The sequence below is a fragment of the Halichoerus grypus genome, chromosome 6 (assembly GCF_964656455.1).
Source record: "Halichoerus grypus chromosome 6, mHalGry1.hap1.1, whole genome shotgun sequence".
Lineage (NCBI taxonomy): Eukaryota > Metazoa > Chordata > Mammalia > Carnivora > Phocidae > Halichoerus > Halichoerus grypus.
Genome location: NC_135717.1, coordinates 119,173,248 through 119,197,759, shown reverse-complemented (window position 1 = coordinate 119,197,759; position 24,512 = coordinate 119,173,248). Strand labels below are relative to the sequence as shown.

Below are 24,512 nucleotides of genomic sequence, written 5' to 3'. Positions count from 1 at the left end.
CATGTTCTTCCAATGTGCCATGATCTTCCTCAAGCCAGGGTCCTTTTGCCTGGAACCCCCCCTGTCTCCCTCCACCCCCACCTAACTTCCACTCATCTTTCTGGACTCAATTTAACTCTCATCTCCTCAGGGAGTCCTTCCTTCCCCAACTCCTAAAAGAGCCTTAGGTCCCATATAACCCTGTAATTACTCATTCAACTTTTGTTTCCCCCAAAGATCGTAAGCTCCTCAGGAGCAAAGACTGCTACTCTTATTTGCCTCTTAGTTTCCACTGACTGCTAGAGTGCCTGGCTCATAATAGACACTTGATAAAGGTTGAATGGATGAATGAATTAAAGGTAAGCCAGGACCAGGAGGAATTGTAGGATTCATTAAGTACTCAACTTCAGGGGTCCCTGGATGGCACAGTAGGTTAAGCATCCAACTCTTGGTTTTGGCTCAGATTGTGATCTCAGGGTCAGGATCTCAGGGTTGGGGGACTGAGTCCCGCATGGGGTTCTGTGTTCAGAGGGGAGTCTGCTTGAAGATCTCCCTCTGCCCCCACCCACTCTCTCTCAAATAAATAAATAAATCTTAAAAAAAAAAAAAGAACTCTGGACTTTATCTTGGGGTAAGGGAAACCGCTAAAAGATTGGAAGCAGAAGAGTGAGATACAAAGGTCTCAATCCCACTAGACTGTGATGAACTGTTTAGATAATTTGAAAATAGAAATTGCAGTGATAGAGTGAACACATAAAGGGACCCTAGTCCAGCCTGCGAACATCTGTACCGAGTAGGAAATCACGATTCTTAACCTACCTAAGGATTTTTTTAATTTAAATTTAAATTTCTTTTTTTTTAGATTTTATTTATTTGAGAGAGAGAGCAAGAGAGTGAGCATGAGCGGGGTGAGGGGCAGAGGGAGAAGCAGACTCCCCTGCTCGGGAGCCCCTACATGGGGCTCGATTCTGAGACTCCAAGATCATGACCTAAAGGCAGGCACTTAACCTACTGAGCCACCCAGGCGTTCCCCCCCGCTTTGTTTTAGAGGATTTTTTTTTGTTTTTAAATAAAAATCTGGCCATTTCACTTCCCTGTTCCACAGCCTTCAATAACTCCCATTTAGGATAAAGCACAAACTTCTTAGGGTGACAAAGGAGTCAAGAAATTTTACATCTCTATATGTCTTTTTCCTTCATAAGAAGACCTACGATACTGCCTAGTCCATTAGGCACTTGCAAAGACCAAATGAGTTGGAATGCCTGGGTGGCTCAGTTAGGCGTCTGCCTTAGGCGTCTGCCTTCAGCTCAGGTCATGATCCCAGAGTCCTGGGATCCAGCCCCGCATTGGGCTCCCTGCGCCGCAGGAGGCCTGCTTCTCCCACTCCTGCTCCCCCTGCTTGTGTTCCTTCTCTCACTGTGTCTCTCTCTGTCAAATAAATAAATAAAATCTTAAAAAAAAAAAAAGTTGACACAGGGGAAGTGCTGCTGTAGCTTGTAAAGGACCATAGAAATGTTGGTTTTATTAATAGATTGTCCTTCATATATTTCTTCCCCTCAGAGGTAGGCTTCATGTTTATTTTAGCCATTCTTGAGTGGTGTAAAAATGTGGGTGGTAGGGAGTGGGCAGCCCACTCATTGGACAGCACCCCTATGGGGTGTTAATGCAGTGAGGGAAGAGCCACCACTAGTGAGAAGGCTGGAGGCAAGGAGATCAGGCTAGTGAGGCTCAGAGTAGGGGGCTTGGGCCCTTACCCTTTCTTCTTCCCAATTTCTGTAGGCATCTGAGAATAAAGATCAGGCTTTTTTTTTTTTTTCAAGATTTTATTTGTAAGTAATCTCTACACCCAGCGTGGGGCTTCAACTCACAATCCCGAGATCAAAAGTCACATGCTCTACCAACTGAGCCAGCCAGGCACCCCAAAGATCAGGGTTTTATATTTTTCATTTATCTTCGTTATCTCTTACAACCTCTGAAAGAGCCTCATAGTAGGTGCTCACTGAATATATGTTGATTGGTGGAGGCAATCTGGACAATGCCAGCCTCAAATGTGGGAAGCTAGCTTCGTCCTTGTCCCTGTTGCTGGTGAACCAGGGGTGCACATCCATGCTCCCCAGAGTTGTCTGTCTACTCCTCCCTGTCCACCTTCCTCCAACCCCCCCACACTTAACCACCTCTCCCTCCTTCTCCTAAGTATCTTCTACTTATCCTTCAAATTTCTACTCCAACCCCCCCACACTTAACCACCTCTCCCTCCTTCTAAGTATCTTCTACTTATCCTTCAAATTTCTACAACAGTGGTAACTTTCTCTGGGAAGTCTCAAGTCTGAGCTGGGTGCTGCTCCCCTAGCATTCAGCACTTACACCACCTACACAGCAGGCAATGAATTTTATTTATTTTATTTTAAAAAAATGTTTTTACGGGGCGCCTGGGTGGCTCAGTCGTTAAGCATCTGCCTTCGGCTCAGGTCGTGGTCCCTGGGTCCTGGGATCGAGCCCTGCATCGGGCTCCCTGCTCAGCGGGAAGCCTGCTTCTCCCTCTCCCACTCCCCTGCTTGTGTTCCTGCTCTCGCTCTGTCAAATAAATTTTAAAAAATAATAAATAAATGCTTTTAGGCATGAATTTTATACATCATCATGTTGGTCTTCCACAAGGGTCATATACTCGCATTTTATAGACAAGGAGACTGAGGCTCATGGAGTTTGCACAACTAGCAAGTGGTGGAGCTTGAATTCACACCCTAGTCTGTCTGACTTCCAAGAGAGTGCGCTTAATCACTACTCAAACTGCCTCCCAGTGTCATGGGAGCATAGCTGTTTACCTGGTTCTCTTGTACTAGATTGCGCACTTGTTAAATGCCACCTGGGACACCTCTAGCATACACCTGGTGCACAATAGATGCTTAGGAAATACTGTGAAAGGGAGGCAGGCAGGTAGGTGGGGCCGGAAATAGACCCTTGCTGGCTGGATGCGGGCCTAGGAGTCAAGACACGCTAGGACCTTTGACAAGTGCCTTGTCCTCTCTTGAGCCAAGACCGGGGGAAGGGGCAGAATCAGTACCATAAGTTCCTGAGACTTCCCACTCAGCGCTGATAGCTCGGCCATCGCCTTCAGCAAAAATGTGCCAACCTTCTGGCCCCAACAAGCCCAGGAGGGGCAATAGGTGGAGTTGCTGAGCAGCTCACTCCTGCCACCTGGTGGTATCAAGGAGCCTTGCTCAATTTTCTTTGCAGATCTAAGAAAGGTCTTGCCTGAAAAAGTCTAAGTTTTGCACACTGCCCTTCCCTCCAGGGGTTTTGCTTTCTCTGGAATCCCTTCCCATTCCCAGCACACATCAACATTCCTGCTATGCCAACACACGGAACTGAGCTGGATGAAGTTAAGACCCTTGAAGAGCCTAAGGTCCCAAAAGATTGTGGTATATACCTCCACCATAAGGGCTTCAAGACAGAAACAATACTAAAAGTAAAATAAGTACAAGTAAGGATGTACCACAAAATTCTGATTTCTCTTACGATGACTACTTTAATGCTTTTATTTTTTAAAATATGAAATACAAATTATTTGTCTCTAAATTTCTGTTTCAGTGCCCCTGCTTTGCTGTGCCATGCACTAAGTACTAAGGTACTGTTGGGTAGCACACCATGGACCCTATTTTGGAAGAAAGAATCTTCCTAACTTCAGCCTATGGGCTACTTGAGGGCAAGGGTTGTTATTTTATAAGAGTTAGCCTTTCAGTGCACCTGGCTGGCTCAGTAGGTGAAGCATGCGACTCTGGATCTTAGGGGCTGTGAATTCGAGCCCCACATTGGGTGTAGAGATTACTTAAAAATAAAATCTTTAGGGGCCCCTGGGTGGCACAGTTGGTTGAGCATCTGCCCCGGGCTCCCGTCATGATCCTGGGGTCCTGGGATGGAGCCCCCTGTCAGGGCTCCCCACTCAGTGAGGACTCTGCTTCTCCCTCTCCCTCTGCTCCTCCCCACTGCTCTTGTTCTCTCTCTCAAATGAATAAATAAAAAATCTTTTAAACAAATAAAATAAAATCTTTTAAAAAAATAGGTTTTTCTACTGGAACTACAGCAAGAAGTCGAAGGCTAAATAGAAAAATGGGAGACAATGGTTACACTGAATAAAGGACTTCCATGGGACGCCTGGGTGGCTCAGTCAGTTAAGCATCTGCCTTTGGCACAGGTCATGATCCCAGGGTCCTGGGATGGAGTCCCACATCTGGCTCCTTGCTCAGCAGGGGAGCCTGCTTCTTCCTCTGCCTGCCGCTCCCCCTGCTTGTGTTCTCTCTCTCTCTGACAAATAAATAAAATCTTTAAAAAAATAAATAAATAAAGCACTTCCAGGTAGAGAAGGAAATCATCAAGCAGATGAGTGAAGGTGGCTTGAGTCATCCCCTTACCTTACCAGGTGAGCTTGAGAAAGTGGAGCCTGTGCCTTCTTTTTTTGGGGGGGGGGAGGGGGGGAGGGGAAGGGGGAAGCCTATGCCTTCTGACTAGGCGAAAAGACCAAGGAAAGAACACAGTGACTTTTGGTCAGGCTGATTAGTTTTGGTTCTTCTTACGATTATTGTCTTATTTCCTTATCGCTCTATGGTGACCTTGTATCCTAGATTCTCCAGAACTTTACAATTTCAAATATTTCTTCTCGGGGCATCTGGCTGGCTCAGCAGTAGAGCATGAGACTCTTGATCTCGGGGTCATGAGTTTGAGCCCCACATTGGGTGTGGAGCCTACTTAAAAATAAATACATAAATACATAAAAATAACCAAATTTTTCTCCTAAACCAGTGAGATGTTCCAGAAAAAGAGCAGACTACCCCACCTTCAGCTTTTCCAATGCTCTGTCTCATATCGTATCCATGCCCAAATCTGTACCCTTCCCAGCAAAAGACAAACATTCCAGATTTCCAGATTTAAGAATAGATCCCTGAAAAAAAAAAAAAAAAAGAAAGAAAGAAAAAGAAAAGAAAAGAATTAGGTCCCTGTACTGGAAAGGCAGTGGGCAGAAGAGGATAAGGCCAAAGAATGGGCTGAGCAGGAGGCACAATACCCACATTCTTTTCACCACCCTTCTAAGATAGAAGGGATCTGGGGGAGCAGTGGAGGGTGGGCTGTCACCAGTGAGACCACAGGTCCCCAGGTTCCCAGAGCTCCCTGGAGCTGCCTATTCTTGCCCTCTCTTTGTCCTTTGGCTGCCATGAATGAACCCACTGGACACCATATGCTTTTTCTCTAAGAATAATTTGGAAGCAACTAGAAAGTACTCTGAGGCCAGCACTAAGGGAGAGCATCCCAGATTTCCTCTACTGTGGTCCCAGGTTCCGGGAGAAAGTGGTCAGGCCTCAGAACCATCCAGAAGTGGAACGGAGTGGTAGGTGTTGTCTGGCAGGGCACAGGCAGCCTTAGGTGTGTCTGCCCCCTTACCCTCTGTTAGCTAAAGTCTCCCCGCTGTCCTACCCCCATATTCTTGGATTCCTAAGGTCTCCTTAGCTGGCAAGGAAAACCCAGTGCCCTAGGAGACTTTAGAGGGGTAAGGGACTATGTAGAGAGAGAGGGATCGCCTAGGTGTTTCTGGAATGTATTTATATGACTTTGCATGTCTCCCTCTAAGACCTGGCCCCTGTGGTTCATGAAGTGTCGCCATGAATGCCCATGGGTGTGTTACTGTGGCATGTGGTGTGTGCCTTTGTGTGTCAGGGCAGGGGCTCCCTGTGGTGTGCATGGGTTGGGAGGGGGTGATGGTGAGAGCCTGGCTCCCTCTCCTCCTCCCCCATCCCTGCTCCCATCTGGCCTTGATCAGCCGGTCCCTGGGGAGAGAGTCGCGGTTTCGGATGCAGGAAAATGTTCCAGGAAGCGGCCACTATGCGGGCCCTGCTCCGGCTCCCCCAGCGGAAATTGTTCCAGGAGGGAGGGGGAAGGGAGTGTTGAGATAGGATTAAGGGGGGGATGGCTCTTGGCTCCCCTCTCCATGGGATAAAGCAGGATAAACTGATGGGAAGCTCAGGTCAGCCAGGAACCTGGATATTGCTACCTAAATCATTTATTTTATTTATTTATTTATTTATTTTTTAAGATTCTTTCCTTTTTTTTTTTTTTTAAGATTTTATTTATTTATTAGAGAGAGAGAGACAGTGAGAGAGGGAACACAAGCAGGGGGAGTGGGAGAGGGAGAAGCAGGCTCCCCACCAAGCAGGGAGTCCGACGCAGGGCTCGATCCCACGGCCCTGGGATTGTGACCTGAGCTGAAGGCAGACGCTTAACGACTGAGCCACCCAGGCGCCCCTACCTAAATCATTTAGTGCAGGAAAATTGAAAGCCAGCAAAAGAAGGTTCCTTTTCTTATCTGGTTCTCTTTCTAGTGAAGTTTAAGGATTGGGATCTGGGTGGCCCTTGGGTTCCTTTTCCAACCCTGCTAACATGTACCCAAGCTGGGGACCAGGACACCTGGGTCTTGTCTGAAAACGGTGTGGCTTGGGGAGGGGGGGAGGCATAGGATTCAGCCCCCTCTTCTCCCCCGTGAGGGGGCTTTGAAGCTTGCATGCAGGACTGGGAGGGCTGCCTAATTGGGATAATGGAGGTTAATGGGGCGCCTGGAGGGGTGGCCACGCTCCCAGATCAAAGAGGCCAGCTCTTCCCAACCACCACAGCTGGAGGTCACAGCTGGAGGGGGAGGGGCAGGGGCTTCGGGCCAGCCAGCAGGGGGTGCTCTGGCCCCCGGATGCCTGTCCTCTCGAGTCTGGCCCCTTCTTCGCTGCGAACTACTTTTGCCTAAAGAGTGCTGTAGGGAGCCGGGGATAAAGAGGCGGGGAGCCCCGAGATTCAGACTCCTCTTTGCGTGGATGTGGGGCTGAGGAAGAGAGGCTGGCAGCCTAGGGTCAACGGCACGTTAGCGCCGTCCGGACCTCGGGGACTGCAGGGTCCAGAGAAGGACGCCCGGGATCCAGGTCTCGAGAAAGCCAGGGCTGGGGAGGCATGACTCCCACCGTGGGTTCAGGCCGCAGAGAAAGGACTGGGCGGGGCAGCTGGGGGCGCTGGCTGGGGCGGAGGGGACAGGGGCACACGGAGCGCCGCCGCCGCCGCCTTCTCCCCCTCCCCCCGGTTGGCGCTCCCTCTCGGGCTCTAATCGGCGCGGCGGCCGCAGCGGGCAGAGTCAGCGCCGCCAGTCTCCGGGACGCGACTCCCAGCAATTGTGGTCGGGACCGCAGATATGCAGCTGCCTCCTGCCCGGGCGCCCGGCCCGGCCGACCCCGCCCGCGCCCCGCCCCCGCCGCCCCCGGCCGGCCCGCCCCTCCGCCTCCCGGCCGCTCGGGGACACTGAGGCACGCCAGGGCCGCGACGGCGTCGGCGGCCCCGAGTCCGGCCGAGGCGGGAGAGCCCTCTCCCGCGTCCCCAGACCTCACGCTCCGTCCGTCGGGGGGCACCTATCCCCGCAGCAGCTGGAGCTGGGGGCCGAGACCCCCTCTCCCCCAGTCCGGCCTTCGCTTAACCGCTCAGCTGGCCTCAAACCTCCACGCCGAAAGGGTCGAATGGAGCAGTGCTTTGAGATCCAGAGCCGGCGTCCGACTGAGGGCGTGTGGGGAGGAGGTAGTGGCTGAGTCCCAAGGACTCTCATTAACCCGGGCCGTGGAAAAAGGAAGGATGGGGAAGGGTGGCCTAAGCAGACTCTGAATTTACAGAGAGTTCCTTCGTAGGGGAGGAGGAGGGCCGGTGGGGAGAGGCAGGAATGGGTGTAAGAGGGGAAAGGAAATAGTCAAGGAAGGATTAGGGCAGTGTGTGGTGGGGGGCGGGGGGGCGCCGAGGGAGTCCTCCTGCGAGTCTGGAGGCCAGGTCCTCAGACACAGCATGGTGCCTTCACTCTGTTGACCGGATCCAGTGGCTGTCAAGGGCCACTCTCTGAACAGAATGGGTACGTCCAAAATGCCTGCGCGTCCCGTGTGCGTAGGCACACACAAACCCACACATCAAGGGAAGTCATTCTTGACTGCTCCCCACACACTCCCAAACTCCTCACATCTCAGTATCACCTTTCCCTTTACTTCTAGGCATCCCCTCTGCCGCCCCAGGCCACATCTCGCCTCTTGCTTGGATTGCTGCCGCACACTGCTCTCCTTGCCTCTAATGTTGCCCTCCTCCAGACGGTGACAATACCAATAGGCACCACTCATGCAACAACGACTAAGTGCCAGACACTGTGGTAAGAGTTCCACATGTATTATTCCTAATCCTTGCAACAACCCTGGAGGTTGCTGTATTATGTTTCTCCATTCTAAAGAAGAACCTAAGGCATCAAAGGTTATATCACCTGGCCAAGCTCACGCCATAGTAAACGACTGATTTACCCAGAACTGCCTGGCTCTAAGCCCCTATTCCCACCTACTCTGTGCTGCCGGGGCTATCTTTCTAATAGGAATAGTCCCATATGTTGCCTTTAGGATCAGGTTCAGATCCTTTGCATAACTGATTAGACCTTTTCCACCAGTCTCCACTCGGCTCAGTCACACTCAACTTTGAGCATTTCAAAAGTGTCATTATTCTCTCACACCTCTGGGCCTTTGCATACACACTTCTCCCCGCCTATGAACACTCTTCCTCTCTTCACCTGGCTAACTTCAGTTTTTTTACCTAGTCACTGGTTCTTCCAGGAAGCCTTCCTTGATTCCCCAAACACTGGATTAGATTCACTCTTTGGTCTCCAGTAACATCTAGTAATTTCTGTCTCCAGATACTTCCCACTCTTTATGTTAGTTGCTGGTTTGTGAGGCAAAGGGCTAGGTCTATTGTTCATAGTTGTGTGCCTGAGCCTAGCTCGCTGTGCTAGGTGCTCGCTGAGCATTTGTTGAATGAAAGAATGTTCCTCAGGTCCAGTCTACATCTCAAAAAACTGTGCTTCCAAGAAGAATAGGAGCAGATCGGAGAAAATGAGGGAAATGTGCCTCCAGGGTTTTGAAGAACCACTCCCTTGGATTGTTTACTCCTAAGGATAGAAGATGGGATCAGGGCTCTATTACCCCAAGTTCTCTTTATTCAAAGACATTAAATATTTCATGTATCAGACTCCAGGGTATATATTTTTACAAAGGTGCACTTCCTCGAGATGACCAGAGTCTTAATTCAATCCTGACCCATGTGAGACACCCACCCAGGGCAGGTTCCCTTGTTCTGGGATTAGGCCTCAAGTCTTCCCTTTCCCTCCATTTTCCTCCTCTTTGTCCCCTGCCATCCTTGCTCCTTCCCTTCTCATAGTACTTCTCTTTATTTTTTTTTTTAAATTGTTTTAAAGATTTTATTTATTTATTTGACAGAGAGAGACACAGCGAGAGAGGGAGCACAAGCAGGGGGAGTGGGAGAGGGAGAAGCAGGCTTCCCACAGAGCAGGGAGCCCGATGTGGGGCTCGATCTCAGGACCCTGGGATCATGACCTGAGCCGAAGGCAGACGCTTCACGACTGAGCCACGCAGGCGCCCCTATTTTTTTTTTAATTTTTAAAAAAGTTTTGTTTATTCAAATAATCTCTATACCCAGCATGGGGCTCGAACTCAGGACCCCGAGATCAAGAGTCACACACTCTTCTGACTGAGCCAGCCTGGCGCCCCAGCACGTCTCTTTCTGATTCTGATCAGCAACCCCCCACACCCCAGAATTGCTGTATTATCTCAGGACTCAAATGTCAACTAGGGAAGCCAAGGCTCAGAGCAGAGGGGAGCCAGGACTAGCACCAGGAGTCCTGCCTTGCAGCCCTGGTGCTGGAAGAAGGGATGGGGAGACCCAGCAGAGAATGAGGGAGTTGGGGTAGGCGTGTAACATGTAAATGTGTTGGGGAGGGGAGCCCCTCTTCCAAGCTCTTCTATACAGAGGTTGCTGGCCTCTTGAAAGCTTTCCTTTTGCCCTGTGTTCTCAGCTTTGCCTCCCAGAATTGGATCCTTTTCCCCAAGGGCCCTGAGCCTAGGCTCAGAATGCTCTGTCAATACCCAGGGCAGTGGCCACATCCCGAAATCTTGAGTGGATCTTCCCCCAACCCAAGGAGCAAGTTTCCCTGGTCACCAGCTCCATTGCTTTTGGAGGGCCCTACCAGATCAGCAACTGTCCCCCAGGGCCTCTTATCTCCCTCCCCACCATCTCTCTGTGCACCCCCCCCCCCAGCCCACCCCATGTCTCTCCTTTTGTCTTCCTGTTTCCCTGTCTCTGGGTGCCTTCTTCTTTCTTGTCCCCTCTGTGTTCTCTGTCACTGGTGTCTCTCCTGGAGACAAGGGCTGGGCCTGGGTGCATTGAGGGGGGTGCGGGTAGTGGCCAGACCAGGGGCCCGGGACATGAGCGCAACTTTCCAAGCTTCTCTTCCAGGCCCCTGTGGTTGGGGAGCTCCACAGAGGGAGGGATGAGTCAGCGGGCCGCAGAGCAGGGGGGGTCTGGGTGGGGGTGGGGATGACAGGGCTCCCCAGGGCCAGGGAGTTCACTGGGGCATCCGGGTCTCTCAACTCTGGAGGATACGGGGCGTAAAGGATCTTTGAGTCCCCCAAACGTACACTAGAGGTTGCTACACTAGTAGGAGCTGCAGGCGGCTGTTTGTAGGACTGGCAGTGCTCTCCACATCACCCTTTTCCCCAGATTCCTGGGGGAAGAGGGATTCGTAAATCCCCTCTGGGAGCCTTCAGGGACCTTTAGAGCTGTACGGTTGTGATGCTAGGCCCGTGTGTATGTGTGCGACGTCTGCCATATATGTAAACGTGTGTACTGAGGGGAGTCTGTGTGTGTCCCTGGTTGGGCGGGTATTCGAGGGGACTGTGAGTCTGTCTGCGTGTATGCGTACTGCTGTGTGCATTCTTGTGATTGGGGGTTAGGCTAAGTACCTTCGTATAAACATCTTTTCCATAAGAGAGGTATATATATATATAATCAGTGTGTATCAGTGTGGGTACCTGCAGAGGATTCAGTTGACCCTTGAGCAACATGGGTTTGAACTGTGTGGGCCCACTTATACACCCTTTTTTTTTTTTTTTTACAGTACAGTACAAAAACATATTTTCTCTTTCTGATGATTTTCTTTTCTTTTCTTTTTTTTTAAAGATTTATTTATTTATTTATTTATTTTTTAGAGAGCAAGCGAGAGAGAAACAGCATGAGAGGGGAGAGGGTCAGAGGGAGAAGCAGGCTCCCCGCTGAGCTGGGAGCCCGATGTGGGACTCGATCCCAGGACCCTGGGATCATGACCTGAGCCGAAGGCAGACGCTTAACCATCTGAGCCACCCAGGCGCCCTCTGATGATTTTCTTAATAACATTATATTTTCTCTAGCTTACTTTATTGTAAGAATACAGTATATAATAGAACATACAAAATACGTGTTAACCGACCATGTTATCAGTAAGGCTCCTGGTCAACGGTAGGCTATTAGTAGTTACATTTGCAGGGGATCAAAAGTTATATGCTGATCTCCGACTGTCGGGGGGTTGGTGCCCCTAACCCTTGTGTTATTCAAGGGTCAACATATTTTCCTAATTCAGCGTGTGTGCAAGTGTGTATCTGAAAGGGTGTCACTCGTTAGGTATGTATTTAGAGTGTGTGTCCAACTCTATTTCAGGGCCTCTATTGGCTGTTCACTGGTGATTCTAGGGTAGCCAAACCTTCTATAACAACAACAGGAAAGGGTTAGGAGTCCCTTTGGTGTAGGGCTGTCAGCGGGAGCCCAGCCTAGGAGGGTGGGCAGAGGACAGTGGGTGTGGAAGGAGGCAGCTTCCCTGAGGAGTAGGGGGATAGAATCTTCCACTCTGGCCAGGTTTCACTGTCTCTCCACCTCACCCATTCCCACCCCCCCAAACTTTCCAAAGGATCCCCAACCATTAGAGAGAACTGAGGCAGGTTCCAGATTCAACCCCTCTAACCTAGAAATCCCACCCTGATACTTCTAGGGGAGGGAGGGAAGGGAGCGGTCCTTGTGGTTCAGCCCGGGCCTGGGGTTGAGAGATCAGAAAAGCACCATCCCACCCCTTCCTTCAGAGGCGTCCATCTCAGAGCTCAGCATCTGGGTGGCCATGGGCGGAGGCTGAGGGGCCCCCAGGGTGGTGGGGGGTGGTGGATAGAAACCAGATGCCTAGGGGGTTTATACTGGAAGGACCAGAGCCGCAGCCTCTACCCGCCCCTGCCACATGGCGCCTCTGCCTGGGCTGCCCCACCCCCTGGAAGGCTGGGCTGAGGGAGGCCTGTAAGGGTGGAGGCAGGTCCTTGGTCAGGGCTCCCAGTTGCTGCCCCTAGCCCCTGGGGGCACTGGGAAGGGGGGGGTGGGGGTCTGAACCCAGGAAGACCAGGGCCTCAGCCGGGCAGTAAGACTATCTTTAAAAAGGGCGTGGAAGATGGGGCGCCTGGGTGGCTCAGTCGTTAAGCGTCTGCCTTCGGCTCAGGTCATGATCCCAGGGTCCTGGGATCGAGCCCCGCATCAGGCTCCGTGCTCAGCAGGAAGCCTGCTTCTCCCTCTCCCACTCCCCCTGCTTGTGTTCCCTCTCTCACTGTCTCTCTCTCTCTCTCTGTCAAATAAATAAATAAAATCTTTAAAAAATAAATAAATAAAATTCAACACTAAAAAAAAATGGGTGTAGAAGAAGTCAGAACCCAGGGTCCCAAGGGAGGCAGCTGGGGGCTTCAAGCAACCTCTCTGCCTGGCTTTGGCACTGACCTTTGAGAGGGGGCTCTGTGTCCAGGCACTATCCTACTGGGGGTAACACATCAGGGACCCTTGGCACACATATTTCTGGGAACCTTGCTCCTTCCTTTTCCTTCCCCAGCACTCCTGCCCCTTCCCAGGTAGGATTAGGGATAAGGCCCCCAAGGGAAGTGGAAAAGGTTGAACTCTGCCTCCCCACCTCCTCTCCCCAGCCCTGCACCTCCATTCATCCTGCTTTGTTTTCCGTTCAGTCTCTTCCTTTCTTTCCCAACCTAGGCTGAGCTCCAACCCCTTCTCTCACCTGCCACCTCTTCTCTATTCTGGAGTCTAGACTTTTCTCCTCTGCCTCAGTTGCCTGCCTGATCCAACTGGTCTCAGGCTTTTTTGCTGGCTGTGCAGTAATTTCTCCAAAGCTTCCCCTTCATCCTAGCTTTGGAGTGGGGGGCCCCAGAAATCCATCTGGCACCTCAGCCTCAGATGCCCCCACCAGGGGGAGACTGGGAGGTCACAGGGACACCCCACCACGGGCACTTCCTCTTGGGCAGACGGGTGGGGTGGCCCGTGTAATCATCGGACACAATTATGCGCTATTTATACTCCATCCCCGCCCCCCACCTGCCCAGCCGCTTAACCCTCTGCCTCCTCCAGACCTGGCCATGCCTCCGGCTATTTTCTCTGTTCTGTCCTTCCAAGCCATTGTCTCTATCTTTGTTCTTCTGGGCCCGTTTCTTTTCCTTTTCCTTCCCCCTCCCCCCACTCTCTCTGCTTTTTTAAAGCCAAGCAGCACCTGGTCTTCTGTTGCCCTCTTGTCTCTTTCTCTTTTATGTCCCACAGCGTCTCTTCTGGTTCTCTTGATTGTTTTTTTTTTTTTTTAAGATTTTATTTATTTATTTGACAGAGAGAGACACAGCGAGAGGGAACACAAGCAGGGGGAGTGGGAGAGGGAGAAGCAGGCTTCCCGCCGAGCAGGGAGCCCAACGTGGGACTCGATTCCAGGACCCTGGGATCATGACCTGAGCCGAAGGCAGACGCTTGACGACTGAGCCACCCAGGCGCCCCTCTCTTGGTTGTTTTATTTGTTCTGTGTATTCTGGGTCTTTCTGCTCTTTCTTTCTTTTTTTTTTGTTTCCTTTTCCGTTTGTCAGCCAGACACCCTGATTCCCTAACCCTTTCCCTAAATGCTGGGCCCACAGGGTTCCTTGGGGAATTCACATCATGGGGCTGGAATCCAAATGCCTGGTCCTGAATTTTGATCCTGCCTGCTGGTTAAACTGCACTTAACTCTCCCTGGACCTCCAGGGTGCTCCTCCCTCCTCCCCATCTTTTCATCAGTGAGAGCAAAAGGAGCAGGGAAGTGGGCACGCAAGGGGAGAAAGTAAGGGAACTGTGTTGGGAAGTGAGGGGAGTGGGGAAGGACATGTCTCCTTTCCTCTGATGGACTGAGGCTAGGAGGGGCTGAGGGTTATGTTGGGGAATAACTTGCAAAGCAACCGTGGCTGTCTGGGCCCCTCTGTGGGAGAGACACTACCCACTGGCGACCCGGTCCCCTCTTTCCCAGAAACTTACCTCAGGGCCCAGATTTCAGGCCATAGACTTTTTGGGTTTCCTTCTCCCAACCTAATTGACCTTCCTTCTTTCCTTCCCCATTTTGATGAGAAGTCACCGTTGGGAAGTCCTGCTGCAGCTCTAACTTCAATTCTGCCTGCTTCAAGAGGGCACTGATGCATGACAATGACAAAGGGAACAGGGAGCTCCCTCCCAGGAAAGCATGACCACTCAGAACTATCCAGCAAAGGATGGAGATTTGATGTATGGCCAAGAGGAGCCGGGGGATGGTAACTGGCTTATCTTTTTGGGAGTGAATCCAGAGGGGCTAGGCTCAGGCACAGATGAATTGACCCAATGACCTTCCACCTCCACCCTCACTCCTGCCCACCTTCAATTTTCTTAGAATCAAAAGATCCAGGTTCTGCCCCACAAAGGGAGGTAGGCCTAGGTGCTACTTTCGAGGAGTGAAACTGAGGCATTGGGAAGAAGATTGGGGAGCCCCTGAGCCTGTGCCAAGCCCTCCTCCCACTCTCCGCCCCTCCTCCAGGCCTTGCTCTCTAACCTACCTCAGTGACCCTAAAAGTTTAGGCAGCCGAAGCCTCCACCCAGAGCACGGCCTCCCTCCTGTCTCTACACACACACACACACACACACACACACACACACACACACACGCACACACACACGTGCGTGTACACATGCACATACACACTGTTCTCCTGATCTAGGGGTGCGTGTGACAGGGGAAGCAAGCGTCTCTGTGGTCAGCTGGGGGGGGTGCACCCCCAGCCATGTCACTGTGCCCGTTTTTGTGTGTGTTTGTCTGTGTCCGTTCATGACAGCGGCGGTGGCCGTGTGGGCAGCACCGTGTGTGCGGACGTGTGCACGTATCATCCTGTGTTTGTCCATGAGTGTGTCTGTCAGTGTGTTCCAGTCTCTCTGTGTGAGTGTCGTCCCCAATCCCCCATCCCCCCCCTGGATCTCTAATTAGTGGTTTGGGGTTTGTTCCTTTTCCCTCCTGTTCCTTCCCTCAGCGGCAGTAGGAGAGCGGCGGCGGCGGCGGCGGCGGCGGGAGCCAGGACTCTGGAGTCAGAGTAGGACTGTAGGATCGCAGCCCGAGTGGGAACAGGAGTGCAGCTGGCCTGGGAGAGGAGCGGAGCCCTCCCGGGGCCCTGAGGTCACCCCTTGCCCGCGCTCCCACTGCCAGACCTCCAGGGAGGAGAGACCCCCGGACACCCAGCCCCAGAGCCCCCAGGTACATGACACCGGGGAGCCCTGGGAGGGGTGCCCACAGATGCCTATGGGATTGCTGGGGGCGGGGTGAGGGACACCTGGGTCCACCATCCCTTTGATTCCCCCCCAGCACCCCCCAGGACACCCTGACAACTTGCCCATGGCCCTACCCTCCTCCTGCTTCCACCCCCTTCCCTGGAGCCCTGTTTCTCCTCTCCCGCCCAGATCCCTTCTTTGGGGAGCTCAGCAAATGGAGCAGGAAATTTGGACCCTCTGCCTCCCTCTCTCGCCCTGCTCATTGGATCCGGAGCCTTCTCTGCTGGGAAAGCTGTAATTAGAGGGTGGATCCCTACAGACAGAGAGCAGCCCCCCCCACCCCCCACCCCCCAGTCCCTTCTAACTTTAGATCTCTTCTCTCCCATTCTCCCATTCTCCCTCCCTCTCCCTCTCCCTCTCTCTCCGGCTCGGCTGGCTCTCTCCATCTGCCTGGCTCCTTGGGACCTGTTCCCCAGCCTCAGGATGGCATCCTCCCTGCTTGAGGTAACTGCCCCCTCCTTCCCCCAGGACACCAGCGACAGTCCTAATGGCCCTAATCCCTGCCCGCACCCCCCACCTCCCAACTCACACAGACAGTGGCTGTGGTGCTTGTCACTTCCAGGGTCCCCCTGATGAGGAGAGAGGACAGGGCTCGGGGTGGGTGGGAGGGGAGGGCAGGAGGAAGGGTTGGAGAGAGTGGGGCCAGGGGTCAGAGAGCAGTCAAAGGAAGATGAGAGGGGCCAGGTCAGAAGAAGGCATGGACCTCTGAGGTCCGCCCCGCACACCAACCCTGAGGAGTGGACAGGGATGGAGAGAGGAGGAAGAGGAGGGGTGGGAGGTAGGTCAGCCTGGCAGACAGGGGGAGAGAGTGAGCGGGCTGGTGGAGTGGGCACCAGGCAGCAACTGGGGTGCCTTGGGGGTCCTGTCTCCGGGAGCTCCTAGCCTGAGCCTGAGCTGCAGCTGGTCTGGTTTGTAGTGGGCAGGGACTGGGCCTCCGGGCCAGTGTGTGTAGAGGAAGAGGTGAGCTATGGGAGAGGGGAGAAGGGCAGCCCTGTGCATGTGGGGGGGCTGACCAGAGGAACTGGGCCCGGGCCTGAGAGGGAACCAAGGAGGAGGGCCAGGGTCTGAGGCCGCCTGCCCGGCTCACAAATATTTAGCTTTCAGCCAAAGACAAACTCAGCTCTATTTTGGGAGTGGGAGGCTCCAGGGCGGCCTGGGCCACTTCCCCTACGGGCTGGGACCCCAGCATCTCTTGCCTTTGGCACTGGGGATGGAGGGAACTAGGGTACCGTGGAGGTCAGATTTGGGGGTTTTGAGAAATCACTGACTCTACCAGGGGTTCTGGGGGACTCCAGGTGCATAGTTGGAAGGGAAGGACTCAGAGCCACTTAGAACGTCCTGAGTTCTCCTTGCTTCTGAGTCTGACTCTGTTTCTCTGTCATCATCTCTGTCCTGCTTTCTGGGTCCCTCCACAGGAATTTGGAGCCAGAGAGTCCTCCCTTCAGGTCACCCACCTTCAGTCGCCCCTCAGAAGCACCCATCTCTGCTCCCAGTGCCCTAGCTCAAGTCCCAGGGGTCATGGGCCAAACGGGAAGCCGACTCATTCAGCCTGTAGGAGAGGTGTGTGTGTGAGATGGAGCGGGAATCTTTCGGCACCTGTGTTCATTGGCCTGGGCGTAAGTGTTAGGATGTAAAGCAGCGTGCCTGCACGCACGGCTGGCTTTGTGAGAGCGCAGGGGTGTGTGTATGTGTGGCAGCTGGGCCATCCGAGCATCTGCTGGTCCAAGTGAGGACTGGTGTGTGTGGAAGTCTGGGAATGGTGAATTTGAGACTGAGTCTGAAGGAATGGCATGCAAGCCAGTGGGGTAGACACGACGCCCCTCGTCACTGTTCTGTATGCAGTCAGGGGTCCCCAGGCATGATGCTCTACTGCACTGAGGGCAGATTGCTCGCCCTGCTGTCCCCCCACCAGACTCTATATTGAGCCATCACTGAAACCCTGCGGTTGGTCTTGAGGAAGCTTCAGGACCAAGGTGCATGGAAATCCTGGGGCCATCCAGGGCAGGGGCAGTACCAGTGGGCATGGGCACCATGCCAGAGTTGCCAGCGTGGCACTGGTGCCTGGGGGACGGGCTGGCCCTGAGGCCTGCAGGAAAGGCACAGGATTGGGGTAGCACTTGGCAAGAGGAGTGTGTCCAGGCATCCAGGCCTTCATGTCCCTCACTGCTGGTGAGCTGGAGATGCGCCCCCAACACAAAGGCATTCCAGTCCCTCTGCCTGTTTCTCCTACTTTTGGGGCACTCGGGCCCTCAACGGTCCCTCTTCCCCACCCAGGAAACCCTCTGCCTTGTATTGGTGGGCTCTCTGGCGGTGCAAAGAACTTGGGGGTTCCGAGAGGGAAGCAGCTGCTGCCCGATGAGAGGCTCACCTGGGAGAGTGACCTGCAGGGGAAGAGGCAGGAGGGAGAAATGGGGGTGAGGGCCAGGTGGGGATGGAGAATTGGAAGTGGGGAGGACCGAACAACGTGGGCAGAGGCGGAAAGTGGAGAACGGCACCCAGGAACTTGGGTGCTCAGAGTGGATGGCCAGCTGGCCCTCAGATGTAGAGTGAGCTTCCGCAGGAGGTCAGCAGGGCACTGTGAGCTCCCGGGAGAAAGGCTCCCACTTCCCCAGCTGGGCTGCGCCTATGAGTGAGAGAGCTGGGACAGCTTCTTGTTCTTTCTCTGGAGACTCCTTGCCAGTACTTTCAGCCTGCTTTTATTGTTTTAGCGGAAGGTGGGGTGGAGGTAGGAGAAAAGACAACTGGAAGGTGGGACTCCTGGGCCCCTGGAAAGGAATACATGTGATCAGGTATGGGGGCGCCTGTGTAGGACCCTCTCAGGAGCGCGCAGGCAGCTGGAGAAGGAAACTGAGGCTGCGGTGAAGCTAGCCAGGTGCCCAGTTCTTGGCCTCCAGAACCCATCCGAGTGGGACTGGTGCCTTGCTCCCCCTTCCCTGCTCTCAGGGCCCTGGGGGCCTCCGCTCCAGGGCCGGGGTCTCCTGTTGGCCTGGGGCTGCTTGCCTTCTTTCACCCCTCCTTCCCTCTCCCCAGCTGGGTGGGGTCCCTGGGCTTGGCGGAGGCCCCTGTGGCCACAGTGTGAGGGCCGGGCGGGGGGGACGGCGTCGGCGTTTTTAAAAATAAACCGACCGCAGGGAAACCAACGGAGCCGGGCTGGGCCAAGGGGGAGAAGCGGTCAGGGGGAGAAGGAGGGAGGAGTGGCCTGGTCTGGGGGTTTTCTGGGGCCCAGCATCGTGGTGGTTTTCTCTTAGGTAGGAGATCTGTCTTCTCCCCCTCCCCCTTTTCTGTTTTCTTCCTCCTCTCTCTCCCTCTCTGTTTTCCTCCGCCTTCCTAGCCCAGGCTCTCTCCATCACTTCTTTGTTTATTCTGCTTTCCTCTCTCTCCCTGCCCTTTGTCTTTTCACCTTTCTGCTCTTTTGGGTCTCTGCCCGTTTCTGCCCCTTACTGCCAGTTTTCCCCTCTGCTCCCCCTCCCTCACCCCCGGTGGCTTCTTCGTCTGTGCCTCACCCTGGGCAGGGTCTGTCGCTCCTCCCGGTTCTGGGTCTCTGCCTCTCTCCTTCGCACTCCGTGGTTTTACCTTTCTGCTAGGCTTTGAATCCTGCCCCACCAGCTACCCTGCCTCAGCTTACCCTCTGCTTGGGAGACCAGGGGCTCTAGGGAAACTTTGGCTAGGGAGGACCCAGGGCTTTTCCCATAGCCGGATTTCAGGAAGGTTTTGGTGGCTCAAATCTGGGAGTCTGTGGGGTCGACAGGACCTCAGAAAGAGGTGACTGGGCAGGGGAGCGGCAGGTCTGCACTTGGGGAGCAGTGCGGGAGTGATGAGGGCATAGACCCCTCGCCACAACCTTAAAACCCCAAACATAGCTGTAGGATTGGTGTCACGCACACACACATGCCGCATGCTCAGAGGGACCAGGGGGGTCTTGGACGCCTGGGTTCTTTTTCAGCTGGGAAGGTACCAGATACATCAGCTTTTGAGGGCCGCAGTCAGGGAACTGTACAGGGTCAGCTTTTGAGGGCATCTTTTTGGGTGGGATTCTCAGAAATGGATGTCTGTATCAGCCCCGGATTCTGGAGGGTATCTCCTCCTGGCACGTCCTGAGGCTGACCCAGGGAGGGGTACCATGAGCTCCTGACGGATGGGCATCTCAGGGTGATTTGGCCTGCTAGCAGCAGCATGATGAGCATTAAGGGCATTTTGTGTTTCTCAAAGAGCCCCATGCCCCACATCTACGTATCTTCCTTCACTCACGGTGCTGCAAGGGTGAAGAGAGACGAGCTACATGTGTAGGCTACATGGTAGGGGACACTGGACATGGAGGGGTGTGGCTGTGAGCCCACATCTTAGCCATCCCAATTCCCGGTCCTGGAGGGGTGTGAGGACTTTGGGCTCCTCCGGCCTTCCCAAAGGGGTACCAGCTGGCTCCACAAAGCAGGAGGTGCCCACTGCCCGCTTGAAAGACATTCTTGCCTCAGCCACAGTCCTGGCTTGGCCACAGCCCTGTTCCCTCTCAATGTCCCAGTGTCTCCGCGTCGCTTCCTCTTGCACCCCAGCCCTGGAATCCCTGCCAAGAGATTCCTTACCAGGGACATGAGGCTGCGGCCTCAGGGAGACCAGGCCACTCACTGCCGTAGTCAAGAGCTGAGGCAGAGACAGGAAGTGGAATATGGGGTAAAGCTGAGCAAACCTGGAGTGGGGGCAACTGCAGTCCCCTAATACTTCATTTTCTCCCCGTGTTACTCTTTGAGCCTCATCTTTCCTCTCCAAGTCTCTGACCATGGCCCTTGCTCTGAACCCACTTCCAGGGGTAGGACCCCTAATTCTCACCTCACCTAGGTCCTGCATCCATCCTCGGCTCTTCTCGTGGCTATTTAAGCAGCGTCTCCTGTTCCTCTGAGGCGCCCTGGCACCCCAGCAACTCCACAGTGAGCTCTGCCTCCTGCCTCCTGCATCACGTTGTTAGGGTGCAGTCTGGACCTGGCTCTCCTCCCGACTCCATCTGAGCTCTGCCCTGGGGCCTCGTGTTCACTGGCCCCTCCACCTCTACCTCCCATCCTCTTCAACTCTTCCTGGACCCCTTCGTTCTGCTCTCCACATCTCTAGAGTTTTGCCCTTCCTTCTGCACTTGTCCTCCTCTCCCCCTAAGCCGTGCTTCCCTGTGTCCACAGGAGGAAGCTCACTATGGCTCCAGTCCCCTGGCCATGCTGACGGCAGCGTGCAGCAAATTTGGTGGCACCAGCCCTCTGCGGGACTCAGCGACACTGGGCAAAGCAGGCGCCAAGAAGCCATACTCTGTGGGCAGTGACCTTTCAGCCCCCAAAACCATGGGGGATGCCTACCCAGCCCCCTTTTCAAGCACCAATGGGCTCCTCTCACCTGCAGGCAGTCCTCCTGCACCCACCTCGGGCTATGCCAATGACTACCCTCCTTTTTCCCACTCATTCCCTGGGCCCACAGGCACCCAGGACCCTGGGCTACTAGTGCCCAAAGGCCACAGCTCTTCTGACTGCCTGCCCAGTGTCTACACCTCTCTGGACATGGCGCACCCCTATGGCTCCTGGTACAAGGCAGGCATCCACGCGGGCATCTCACCGGGCCCAGGCAACGCTCCTACTCCTTGGTGGGATGTGCACCCCGGGGGCAACTGGCTAGGTGGTGGGCAGGGCCAGGGTGATGGGCTGCAGGGGACACTGCCCACGGGCCCTGCTCAGCCTCCACTGAACCCCCAGCTGCCCACCTACCCGTCCGACTTTGCCCCCCTTAATCCGGCTCCCTACCCAGCTCCTCACCTCCTGCAACCAGGGCCCCAGCATGTCTTGCCCCAAGACGTCTATAAACCCAAGGCAGTGAGCAATAGCGGGCAGCTGGAAGGGAGCGGTGGGGCCAAACCCCCCCGGGGGGCCGGCTCCGGGGGCAGTGGTGGATACGGAGGCGGTGGAGCGGGGCGTTCCTCCTGCGACTGCCCCAACTGCCAGGAGCTAGAGCGCCTGGGGGCGGCAGCAGCTGGGCTGCGGAAGAAGCCCATCCACAGCTGCCACATCCCGGGCTGCGGCAAGGTGTACGGCAAGGCCTCGCACCTGAAGGCCCACTTGCGCTGGCACACGGGCGAGCGGCCCTTCGTCTGCAACTGGCTCTTCTGCGGCAAGAGGTTCACCCGTTCGGACGAGCTGGAGCGCCACGTGCGCACCCACACCCGGGAGAAGAAGTTCACCTGCCTGCTCTGCTCCAAGCGCTTTACCCGAAGTGACCACCTGAGCAAACACCAACGTACCCATGGCGAGCCAGGCCCAGGGCCCCCTCCCAGCGGCCCCAAGGAACTGGGGGAGGGCCGCAGTGCGGGGGAAGAGGAGGCCAGTCAGACGCCCCGACCTTCAGCCTCCCCAGCACCCCCAGAGAAAGCCCCTGAAGGCAGCCCAGAGCAGAGCAACCTGCTGGAGATCTGAGCGGGGTGGAGTGTCTCCAGTCCCAGGGCTGCCTTGCCAGCCTCCCCCCGCTTCGTGGACCACTGCTTGCCCCTCACCTCCTTTGCCCTATGCATGCTGCCCTTGGGGCTCTCGCCGTCTCTCCCCTGGCCGTTCTGGGCCTGGGTGTCTCCCAGCATGCCTCCTTAGCTCACCCCTCCCTTTGCCGTGAGCCTGTTCCGCAGACTCTCATCTCAGGCCCTCACCTTGTGCCTGATTTCTGCACTCTGGCTTCCTAAGATCTTCCCTTGCCCCTGCTCACAGCTTCCCTCTCCTCTGCTCTTACAACCCAACTCATTTTCCTTCCATCTGGGCTCCCAACACTTTCTTTCTCCAGCTCACTAACTCCTTGACAAGCATCCTTTCTGCTTCCCAAGCTTATTTACCACTATTGCTTAGCTTCCAGGCTCCAGTCTTCCCAGCTTCTTCTTCCACTTGCTTTCCATGCTCCAGAGCATTTTTGTTTTTGTTTTTACAAACATAATGATGATGATGATGATGATAATTTATTGCCCCCTGGTGGCCTCTTCATTAGGGACCAGAGTTAGGGGGCTTGGGGTTAGTGACCTGGCAGGGAGCAGGGTGCCAAGAGGGGGGCAGACCAGTGGGGATCTGATCCCAAAGATGGGGTGACCCCAGGGTCAGGGAGGCTGCCCCCAGGCCTGTATATTTAACCCTTATGTTCCAAGAGAAATGAATACTAATAATAATAATAATTCTATTTATCTAAGTTATGATGACAGGTCAGGTAGAGTGAGCTGGGGAGGGAAGGAGATCCATTTCTGCAATGGAAATTTTAGCTAAGTATATCTCTGTATAGAAAAAGTGTTAGTGGAGATCTTGTTAATAGAATTTCTATCATCAGGGTCTCAGTTAATGGGGTTTCTCTTTTAATAGAATCTCTGCTAATAGGGTTGGTTAGCTAGATCTCTGTTAAAGAGTTGATGGGGTGTCTCTCAATTAGGGAATCCCTAATATTCCCAGCCCCAGCCTGAAGCTGTGAAACCTCAAGTCCTATGGAGGGGAGGACTGGAATGTACCCCAGCTCCCTTGACCCCAGAGCAAACGGTTCTTCCACTGCCCCTCCCCTGACACCATGACCCCATCAGGCTAATCCCTTGTTGCCATGGTTATGGAGAGCTTGCAGCTGCCATCCTGGACATGCTCTTTGGGGAAGCCCACCTAACAGGAGGAGCACACTGCTTTGGAGGTGCCTCTCCTGAAGAATAGATGGGGGAGGCTTTCTCTGGGATCAGATTCAAATAAATCAAGTATTTATTGAGTGCCTATTCTGTACAAGGCACTGCTAGGCTGGTGCCTAGAAGCCATGAGAAAGAAGAATCTATAGAGCTAGGAGGACAGAGGTCCCCGAGCTGATTTGGGGTTGCATCCCCAGGCCCCCAACCAGGGACTTCCAATGCCCCCAGCTCCACCTCTGGTGACTTTTAAAGCCGCTTCGTGCCTTTGAATGCCTTTCCTGTGACTTTGGATCCTCCTTTCCTATCTCCTGCTCCCTCAAGGCCCCAAGTTAAAGGGTTAAAGCCGCTGGAGCTTGGGGAGAGGGTAATATTGTGGAAGGGAAAGGATCATGCCCTCATGGAGTCTTTTTTTTTTTTTTATTTAATAAAAAGTTCGATTTTAAATTTTGTCCTGGTGAGAAAAGAGAAAGAGGAAGGAAGAAGAGTGAGCCACAGGATTTTTCCCTGGCAAATTGGAGACTCCCCACGGGCATCCTATCGTGCACATTGGCACAGTGTGCCCGCGGCAGAACGCTCCGTCGGCCAGGCCCTCGGGCTGAGGTCAGTTTTGGAGCGGCCAGAGCTCTCCGTCGAGCTGGGAAGGCGGGAGCTTTCTGCCCCGGCTGTCTCCCGGCCTCTGCCTCCCGACCCCGGCCGGGGCAGGGCCCCGCGGTCGCGGCGCGGACTACTGCGCGGCCCCGAGCGGGGTCCCGGCGGGCGGCCCCGGCCTGGCACGTAACCGCCCCCTGCCCCGGGCCTGCAATCAGCCGTGCCCGCCGCCGAGTTAGCGGACGAACAAAAGCCACTCTGTGGCGGCCAGCCCGCAGCCACAATAGGGCTTTGTGCGGCCCCCGCCCCCGGGCTCCCCCGCGGGGCTGAGGGGGCGCACGGGCGGCGCCCCCGGCGACCGCCCCCCCCCCGGCTCGGGAGGCGCTGCGGGCGGGCTCGGGCGGCCAGCCCCCTCCTCAGCCTGCCGCCGCGGCCGCCCCGGCCAGGTGCGAAGCCTCCTGCCCTCAGGCGGGGCGCGCCGCTTCAAAGGCGCTTTGAAGAGGGCCGCGTTCCGGGGCTCCTCCCGCGGGCGGGGGTCGGGGGCAGCGGCGGAAGAGACGCGCTCTGAGGGCGCGACCGAGGGGCGGGGGTCCCGGGCTCCCGCCCCCACCCCGCCGGGCAGGCTCCTCGGGACCCCCCAGGGCCTGGCCCTCTCGCCTCCCGGTCCCCGCCTGTCCGGTGCCAGCCCCCGCCCGCCGCGGCCTCGCGGTCCTCCCCTCCCGGCCCCTCGGCCCCTTTCATCTTCCCTAGA

General features: G+C 54.8%; 1 protein-coding gene across 2 annotated transcripts; it reads left to right on the top strand.

Annotated features, from left to right (window-relative positions):
• The first annotated feature begins 14,319 nt into the window (after window positions 1-14,319).
• SP7 (Sp7 transcription factor) lies at window positions 14,320-23,690 on the top strand. Of its 2 annotated transcripts, XM_036124102.2 has the most exons (4): window positions 14,320-14,474; window positions 15,222-15,442; window positions 15,933-15,960; window positions 20,682-23,690. In XM_036124102.2, the coding sequence occupies exons 3-4, from the start codon at window positions 15,940-15,942 to the stop codon at window positions 21,954-21,956; spliced, it is 1,296 nt and encodes a 431-aa protein (XP_035979995.1). In that variant the 5' UTR covers window positions 14,320-14,474; window positions 15,222-15,442; window positions 15,933-15,939; the 3' UTR covers window positions 21,957-23,690. The 2 variants fall into 2 exon arrangements, with proteins under 2 accessions (XP_035979995.1, XP_035979993.1); XM_036124100.2 differs by lacking the exons at window positions 14,320-14,474; window positions 15,222-15,442 and having other exon boundaries at window positions 15,874-15,960.
• The last annotated feature ends 822 nt before the right edge of the window (window positions 23,691-24,512 follow it).